General features: G+C 40.8%; 1 protein-coding gene across 1 annotated transcript in view; it reads right to left on the bottom strand.

Annotated features, from left to right (window-relative positions):
• Positions 1-2,505: 2,505 nt before the first annotated feature.
• LOC126175761 (probable helicase with zinc finger domain) overlaps positions 2,506-10,299 on the bottom strand; it is a 166,564-nt gene continuing 158,770 nt past the window's right edge. The window contains exon 19 of the mRNA XM_049922733.1: positions 2,506-7,516. Within this exon, the coding sequence (XP_049778690.1) occupies positions 6,014-7,516 (1,503 nt within the window). The 3' untranslated portion in view covers positions 2,506-6,013. The remainder of the gene's footprint in view (positions 7,517-10,299) is intronic.

The following is a 10,299-nucleotide window of genomic DNA, read 5'->3' as shown; positions in this document are numbered from 1 at the left end:
CTGTCCTCGATGCAAGATTTGCCCTACGCACCCTCCCACCACCAGCTATACCAGCCCTATAACTGGCCAAACATATACTATCAAAAGGAGACTCACCTGGGAAACGACACATCATATACCAACTGTTATGTAAGCACTGTCCGGCCTTTTCCATTGGCATGACTACCAGTAAACTGGGCATAGGCAGAGGGTGTATACTAGCAACAGTTTCCTATTGCAGAGCATACTCTACAACATGACAATCGTGACCTCGGTGCCTGTTTCACCATGCGTACCATTTAGTTTCTTCCCCCAGACACCAGTTTCTCAGAACTCTGCAGGTGGGAACTAGCGTCACAAGATGTCTGTGGTTCTCGCTGCCCACCTGTCCTTAATTTATGTTTATTTCTTCTGACTCACTATTTCTTCACAGTAACTAGTCCTTTCTCCATTGTGTTTTAGTTTTCTACAGGTTGTTAAAAAAAGGTACGGCCAAACTTTCAGGAAACATTCCTCACACACAAATAAAGAAAAGATGTTATGTGGACATGTGCCCGGAAACGCTTAATTCCCATGTTAGAGCTCATTTTAGTTTCATCAGTATGTACTGTACTTCCTCGATTCTGATGATCAAACTGTAAATTTTCACAATCAATATGTGTGGGCTGACGAGAATCCATACGCAATTGTGCAATCACGTCATCAACACAGACGTTCTGTGAACGTTTGGGCAGGCATTGTTGGTGATGTCTTGATTGGGCCCCATGTTCTTCCACCTACGCTCAATGGAGCACGTTATCATGTTTCATACAGGATACTCTACTTGTGCTGCTAGAACATGTGTTGTCATAGTACCTTATTTTGTCAATAATTTGTTTTCATTGTTATATTACATTCAGTTGTGCTGAGGTTCCACTTCCAGTCATTGTTGATTATTGCACGTCGTCTTTCACAACAACCACCACAATTCTGGACTAATTTAGAAACTTGTTACAACTTCACTTCAAGGGGATTTCATCACCTAATGAGCTCTATTTAGACAATAAGTGGGTGTCAAGCATCCACTACCCTTGACATTACATACAGTAACAATATACGAGAACTCCATAACCACTCTAAAACCATTTCTGTCAAATCTTATACCTGCAAATTACTGAATATCCAACATTTATTTGAGTTGAAACTTCCTCGCGGATTAAAACTGTATGCTGGACCGAGACTCGGAACTCGTGACCTTTGCCTTTTGCAGGCACGTGCTCTATCATCTGAGCTACCCAAGCACAACTCACACCCCGTCCTCACAGCTTTACTTCCGCCAGTACCTCGTCTCCTACCTTCCAAACTTTACAGAAGCTCTCCTGCACAGGAGAGCTTCTGTTCCTTGAGGAAGGGGGAAAAGTATAGCAAGAGGATACACATGAGACATGGAAGGTAAATTATGTTGCAAAGGCTGGGGGCCCTTGGCAGCCAAGCTCAAACCCGTCAAAGAGTGGCGAGACCCAGGGGGTGGGGGGTTATTTTGTGATAATTAATGTTTCAGGAACAATACAGTTTGATGCCTTAGGTGCAAAATGCCTTCCTTTCTGGTCAAGTGCAAGTGATTGCTGTAGTGGACTGACCCGACAGCCAATCCACTATGACTTGTAGCCGAATAGCACGCGTTTAAGCTCACACAGGCTGGCGTGAGGTCTGGAACAGGTCAGAGAAATAAGACTAGCCAAACAAGAGTAACTTTAATCCACAATTGGTGAACATCGCTCTTGTTGATACATTATATAATCTCAATATAAACTGGTCATGGCGCCTTGCTAGGTCGTAGCAAATGACGTAGCTGAAGGCTATGCTAACTATCGTCTCGGCAACTGAGAGCGTATTTGTCAGTGTAGCTTCGCTAGCAAAGTCGGCTGTACAACTGGGGCGAGTGCTAGGACGTCTCTCTAGACATGCCGTGTGGCGGCGCTCGGTCTGCAGTCACTGACAGTGGCGACACGTGGGTCCAACGTATACTAGCGGACCGCGGCCGATTTAAAGGCTACCACCTTGTAAGTGTGGTGTCTGGTGGTGACACCACAATTGCAATTCTGTTCTGCAATGTCCACAGAGTCTCATACCCCATAACAATTTGGCAACTAAGAACTATTTATGCACCTGGAACATAAAGCAAGGCATCAGTTGCCAATATACACGTGTTTCAACAAAGGTATACATCCTGAGCTTCTGTACTATTTACAGGATTTACTTGGCCTCACATTCTAAATTTATTTCGAAGAACCACTTTTTAACTAAAAGCTTGTTTACATTGGACAAACTTGCAACAAACTGAACGGTGTATCATGCAAGAACACAGTCATAACTTATCACATGTGCATTATTCATTTCAGGAACTTGTACTTAGAAATGAATAAAAACTTTTTACATTCTTTATACGTAATTTTGTGAAAATTATCTCGCACAACTGGAAGTCATCATGAAAGGAAAACATGGTGGGATTGACTTCATTATTGTACAGATCAAAGAACAAAACCATTTGTTTTGTTTCTTCATTATTTATTTTACAAATACAAAATAAATATACTCTATAATAGAAATTACAAGAAATGTCACAATTTGTATCAAACAGCAGAATATTTTTTGAGGGGGAAACCTTCTACGGGACAAAAACCCCCTCAAAAATGTTAACAAACTTCTCAAAATTATGTTAGGAAAACGAAACTACACTCATACTGACTATACTACATACAAGTGCTGTTACATATCATCCACGAAATAATCTAACAAAAAGCTGAAAAGGTTGGATTTATTGTGCATGTTTTTTATAGCAGGTAATAATTTTTTTTTATAATATTGGTATTTCTGAGACCTACTGATACAAAATCTTGAAAGGTGGTGCAAATATTATAAGATTCATCACAGTGAAAACCACATATCCAAATTATTAAATGTGTCAATGAACAGATCTTGTGGGACAGACAAATTGCACATTAACTTTACACATAGCTGAAAGATTTTATTTTAAGTGCATGCAACATTTATAGTCCATCTTTACATGTCAATGCTACTGCAGAGGTAAGCAGAAATGACAAATACATTACATTTCAACAATAACAACATACATCTATATTTGACCAATACATGTTTTGCAATATACTACTCTCTTGCCAAAAAGTAAAAAAAATTCTACCTGAGAAATATGTAGAGTATAGGAATAATACTTTTTAAAGATTCTATAAGCAGTAATAAAGAAAACAAAAATTATAAAAAAATCTGTAAAATATTTGTGACATTTACACAAGATGGAATACAAAAATGTATTCATCATGCATTGGCGATGACTAGCATTAATGTGCAGAAAAGTTCAATAATATTTCTATAGGTGACAGAAAATAAAACAAATGAAAAACTGTCTTCCAGCACATTTGCAACAGATTAGCACAAAATGTAGTATCAAAAAACAAATTTTTTCATAAGAAGACTGTTTTTCTTACACTATGTTCAACACAGCTGCACTACGAGATATAAAAAATAAAAATAGCACAAATGCAGTTTCACAGACAAGCACCAATCAGCAAAAAAATCCAGCAAAAACTGGGGCATACTATTGTGGTACAACAATAGGAAGAAAAATCTATTACACACCAATTATACAACACATAATTTATGTCTAAATACTGCACATATTTATAATACATCAGTTACTGTCATTGTTACATTCTGATTTTAGGATCATAGCTTCCTCCCTCATAAGATAAAAATACAAATGATGATGGTATCATGAAAGCCAAGTCAATTTTGACCAAATCTGGACTAGTAAATATGAACGATCTCAAGTCAAAGAACTCTCAAGGAATAAAGTTAATGGAAGAAAAAACATCTAGGAAACGGAATGTCATTTCCATCAATAAGTAACAACTGAAGGCCAATATACAATGCCTTTTTCTGTCAATTTTTTCTCTGCACACTGGCTGTCAGACTTTCTGCCTCTTTTGCCCAAGATTGCTATAAATAAAATGCACCAGTTTTCTCATCTTTCACCCTACACCAGCCTCAGTTTTTTTTTCCATTCTTTCCCATATTTACAACAGCCGAAGACATATTTCACAGTTAGTAATTGTTTATTAAGAGAGTTACCTCTATCATCTTCTATCTGCCTATACCAAGATCTTTAAAATTTACCGGTTCAACAATAAGGATGGTCTAGGAAGTATCAAGGCAGGAGAGAGAACAGTAGGAAGTATCAAGGCAGGAACGAGAACAGTAGGAAGTATCAAGGCAGGAACGAGAACAACATACAAACAATGAACTCTGAGTATAAATGGAACTTTTTAAAATCTGAACAAAACAGGGCTGCAGTAAGGACATTAATTCCTGATTAACTGAATGAACATGGGTCACAATCAAGACCACCACCTTCTCACAAAGACAAACTGACAGCTGAGAAGTCAGTCTGCTAATATCAGTACGTTTTCAGTTACTCTAAGTGACTATTGGTGATTGTGTTATAGCCAACAGTGTTAATAACAATGAAACAAGGTGCCAAACACAGACGTCTATGACAAAAGTAACAAGATTTTTCTAACATTACATTAATACTTAGGGGGAAAAAATAAAATAAAATAAAAAAATCCTCAGGCATCAAAATGTGACCCTGCATACATGTATACGTACAATCATAATGCTTGAATTGTTGATTCATGGTTTACACAAACATATTATTCATCTTTTCTCTCTGTAACAATCTCACAGATATTCAGAAACTATGAATGGCTGCAAAAAGCCTTTTGCATAATTTGTAATTTTATGTTACAAAGAATTTTAGAAAATAAAGTAATAATAATAAATGAAAATTAACCCAAAGAATTTTAATGTGTGAAATGGGAAAGAGGAGTCATATTTCAGCTGACAGAAAGATTTGATAAGGCTGGCAATTCGTACATAATCCTCCATAATATTCATTCTCTGCTGGATCAAGTGTCAGGTCAGCAAACAGTAGGAGAGCTTCTGACTTTCCACCAAAGAAAATCATTAAGTTTATTATAATACTGTCTTACTTATATATAATCAATGCTCACATTTCAACCCTATCCATTCAACAAATGTTTTGTTGTATTTTAAATTTTAAATACATGAACACATGAATTCAACTAAAAAAGGAATGTGTGTTCAGCACAACTGTTTTGTGATGATGTAAGGATGAGAATTACAAGCCACAACATTCTTCCAAATCACCTTACCTGTTACTTACACAATTAAATGCACACTTCGTCAGGAACATTCAAGAAAGCAATGAAGCCACATTCCTGATAAAACTAACCCAAAAAAGTAACTTTGAATATAGAGATAATCCCTAGTTTCTTTTACTTCAAATGTTTCAGTGTCAGTTAACAACTAATACAATAATTAGAATCAACCACGTTTATCACTGCAGCTCATAGTTAAAATTCTGATGTTCTGTCAGTATAGTAAAGGCATAATACCACACGGAATGTGATTAACTGCTTGAGATTCACTTTGTAAGTACAAAATCAGAAATGTTGAAAAGTAATAATTTATGTTTCATCATTAAACTACATTGAAATAAACAATTAAACATGTGTTACCTGTTCTGTCTCCAAACACTGATATCTCAACCCCCCCCCCCCCCCCTCCTTTCCTTCCCCACAATATCCCTCCATTTGTTTATCACAACTGCAACCACCTTTGTGGACAAATGATTCGGTCTTAAATTACATATGTAAAATTTCAGAACCTCTCTCTGTTACTAGAAAACATATTCTAGTAATTGTACATTTTAAAAAGTCATTAGTCCCAGAAACCCATTTTTTTTGCCACTTCCTACATACTATAAATGTATGTAATGTAATGGCATAATGTAAGTAAAAATTATGTTTCACATCACATAAGTAATGTTTCTACAAATCATGTTTTAGGTATAATTGTGTGTCACAGGACAACACAGAAAATCTTTTCATTTTTTTCATTTTCCTTCTTTTACAAAAGTAGAGTACATTAAAATTGCTCTTACAAAGCTGCTGCCTTAAGAGAAGTAACGGTACAGGCCAGGGTTAGCACCATCAGACCCACGTGACCCTAGTGTACGTAAAACGGCAAATGGATCTCCCACCGCTCCACTCCCTCTTCTTCCATTTTCACCACTGCCAGGCTGTCCACCAGTATCTCTGATACCTGATCCACCAGTACCTACTTGTGGCTGTGCCCTCACCACACTCGCATAAGTAGGACCCGGTTGCTGTCCAATGCCACAATCACCACTGCTATCACTTTCTCTTGGTGCAGATTTCTTCTCACCATCTGCTCCAGATTCTGAACTAACTACACTCTGCACTAACGGCTGCTGCATCTGCAAACCCACACTTACAGCAGCACGAGCATAGCCAGCAAATGCTCCACTGGTGCTGCCACCACTGCTCCCAGACAGGCTCCTGTCAGTCATATTGTCTAGCATACAGCACAGATCTCTCTGAGAGGATATTTGATTCGATAAAGCGGCCTGGCGGCGGTACAGGGGCACAGACTGCTGAGGGGATTGTGGTTGCATGTGAGGTGCCAGAGTCAGTGAGTTCACAAAAATCTGATGTGGAAACTGTTGTTGTTGTTGTTGTTGCTGCTGTTGTTGTTGTTCTTGTGACTGTTGTTGCTGCTGTAGCTGTTGCAATGGCATTTGCTGCAGATGATGAAAACGAATTTGTTGCTGCTGTATGTTCTGCAGTTGTAGTTGCTGCTGGTGTTGTAGAGTCAGTTGCTGCTGTTGTACACTTGGAGTTTGTTGCTGTGCACTTACTGGTTGAGGTTGTTGCATGCCTGCTGTCTGCTGTTGTACACTTGGTAGCAGCTGTTGAATACTTGGTGGGGGTTGCTGCATACCTGGCAGTGGCTGCTGCAGACCAGGCAGTGGCTGATTTACACCTGCCAATGGTAGTGGCTGTTGTACACCAGATAGCGGTGGATGTGTACTCAAAGGTGGCGGTTGCTGCTGCTGCACCATCGTTGGCAGTTGCTGCTGGACAGGCAGAGTCTGCTGCTGTGCAGTAGTAGGTGGTTGCTGCTGTACACTCGTTGGCAACTGCTGCTGTACGCTCGTTGGCAGCTGCTGCTGTACGCTCGTTGGCAGCTGCTGCTGTACGCTCGTTGGCAGCTGCTGCTGTACGCTCGTTGGCAGCTGCTGCTGTACGCTCGTTGGCAGCTGCTGCTGTACGCTCGTTGGCAGCTGCTGCTGTACGCTCGTTGGCAGCTGCTGCTGTACGCTCGTTGGCAGCTGCTGCTGTACACTCGTTGGCAGCTGCTGCTGTGTACCTAGTGGCTGCTGTTGCACATTTTGTGGTTGCTGTGGCTGTTGCTGTTGTATATTTTGCTGTAGCCGTTGCTGCTGCTGCTGTTGTTGCAATAGCAGTAACTGCTGTTGTTGCAGCCGGCGCAGCTCACTTTCATGAAGCGAAAATTGTTTCGCGTTGCAGGTTGCATTTGGTTCCACTGCTTTCTCGAGTATAATGTTTGGGAAGTTCTGCACCAGTGGGTTACACTGCAGACAAAATGAAATATGATTAAAACATACAACAAGAAAATTTCCACACTATGACTTTACACTGAATGATTTTTCAGCCTTACATCCTATAGTTAAAAAGACACACCTGAGTGTTAAAAGTTGAACCTATTCAATGCAATACAGCAAAGCCTGGAGGCATAGCATGGTTGGAAAGCTAAAAAAAAGATATTAGTAACCAAATCCACAATCCTTCAACCCTGTCTTACACATGCATACAATTTTTGATGCACAGCATGCATATTATTGCTGTATTTATCCCATGAGGCAAACAGTGAGTAAACAGTGGTTGTATTTTCAGATGTAATGTCTTAAAAGTCTCTCCCAGTGGTTAATAAAAACCATACACAAATGTGAATAAACTTAAAGTTGTCAGGAAAAAATCGGCGAGTGGCATATTAAAATAATTCTTCCTCTCTTCCGGCCCTCTCCTCCCCCACACACCAAATCCGCAATAAGAATTTAATCATCTTTGATAAGGGTGTCAGATGCTCAGATACAACATGTTTTATCTTCTGACTCCCAGACAGTGTGTACACTAGTGACCCGCACAGATAGAGGTCCGAGATCTGGGCAGGCATTCATAAGGCACGCTACATTAAGTTGCCAATGCAACTAGAAGTTTGACAATCATCAGAGGTCACCACCCTCGAATGTGCCCACAGCCTACTGTCCGTGTACCCTACTGGCCAGCAGACAGGTTTTAGAGATGGGCCCAGCCAACTCTAGCTCATTATATGTTTCCCTCTGCATATGTGTCATCATACTGTTGTTGTGACCACTCCATGGCTAGTATACCCATTATGATAAATTTGTCTTCTAGACTTAATAAAGTTTGCTGTGATAGTCATCATGTGGTGTTCTCTTGGTGGCAAGTAGGGTCGTATCTTCACGTGTTTTCCATTCTGCAGTTGCTTTTCACAGTTTGTCATTGCGTGGAGTCTCTGACTTAAACATAGGTGCAGCAACAAAAGGATCTCATCACGGTGATGCAACAGGCTTTGCCAGTGTTGCCCTCCAAAAATTAATCTCTCACTCCATTTTTCCTCAGTTCTCACCATTCGATGTGGTAGCAAAAGATTGGGAGGTGGACAAACACTGCCTACAGCAGCATTTTCATGCCTTCCACGTTACACATGAGGAGGTACATCATGCACTCTTTCTGTCATTGGCTTCTCCCACCTTGGATTAGATGTTGCAGCAGTTGGCCTCCTTGCAGGAGCCTTCCTCAGTGTCATTCGATGTCTCATTTTTGTTGTTGTCTTCCTCTTTTCCGCACCGCATGCATGTCATGCCCCCTAGGGTTTTACCAATGCAAGATGCAGTCCATTCAGTCTTATCATGCCTGGGCTGTGACCCTCCACAGCCATAGTCACAAGTGCCATTTTGTCATGGACAAGTCAAAAGAGTCATATGCAGATACCATGTTCCATGACATTATCATCTGCTCCACCCCAGATAACAAAGCCCAGCAATGGGCCCTCCAGTTACAATCCCTCCCTTGAAAGAGGTTTCATCAACTGCCCCCTCGTATGAGGTCTTATAAGCCACTGTTCAGCAACTGAAAGCCTGGTGTGATGTCACAGCAGTGCAGGTTCGCCCGGCCGCATCTACTGCATCTGGGGAGCACAACACTGTGGCAGTGTAAGTCGGCCGATCTGTAAGCTCCTGCACAGCACTTACAGAGCATTCCAGCCACCACTCTGTTGCTGTCATGTGCATCATGCTACTCCAAACATAACAGATCACAAGGTTTATATAGATTATTTATTTACTTAATTGGTTATATTCAAGGTTGATATGATTCGAATTTTAAGAGTTCCCCAGCATTGAGCCATCTTTAGTGTTAGAAAAAAAGCCACATTGTGGAAGTCTTGGCCAATTCATGATGGAAGTTCACATCAGGCCTTTGGCTTTTCAGTCATGGACTCTGTACAGTTGGTATCTGCCGAGATCCCCTAACAGTCTTTGGAATCTCTGTGCTTGGAATTTTGGGATTTCTTTGAGGTAGGCATAGGGTATGCCACAGACTTTCAACCCCACATAACCTTGAAGCAGTCAGCTCGTCCTGGATTTTTTTTTAATGCTAAGCAGATTCCCCTGGCCCTCCTCTCCTAAGTAAAGGTAGAGCTGGAACAGCTCCGCTCTCTTGGGTTGTGGCTCCTACTTCCTCTAGTGAATGGGCCACACCCCTTGTCATGAGTAAGAAACACTGTGGCAAACTGTGTCTTTGCAGCAATGTTAAGGATACTGTGAACTCGTAGTCTGTGATCAACACATGTCCTGTTCACACGCTTAGCAGGGCGTCAAATCTTCTCCAAACTTTATCTTTCCAAAGCATATCGCCAATTACCCCTGGATGATGAATCCAAGTGTATCATGATCATTAACACACCATTTGACCTTTATCAATATCAAGGGTTGATGATTGAATTGGAAGCAACCTTGCAATTTGGAACACATCACATCATCATTACAGGATATACTATGAGCGACCACCTGCACGACCTCCATGACCTCTTCCTACAACTCTGGGCTGTGGGTCTGTGTTGCAATCTGCAGAAGTTCAAATTTATCAACCATCTCTTGAGTATCTGGGCCATGTCATTTCGAGGCATCCAACCTGTGGAATGCCATGTCACAGCCATTATGGAACTGCAAAGTCCCTCATCATTGCGTGAACGGCAGGTTTTTGAAGGTAAAATTGCCTACTACCAACAGTTCATCCACAAGGTGTCCACCATCACGTAACCACTTCTTCA

Source organism: Schistocerca cancellata, chromosome 3 (genome assembly GCF_023864275.1).
Source record: "Schistocerca cancellata isolate TAMUIC-IGC-003103 chromosome 3, iqSchCanc2.1, whole genome shotgun sequence".
NCBI classification, from domain to species: Eukaryota; Metazoa; Arthropoda; class Insecta; order Orthoptera; family Acrididae; genus Schistocerca; species Schistocerca cancellata.
Note: the sequence above shows the minus strand (reverse complement) of the source record. Positions and strands in the feature narration are given on the sequence as shown.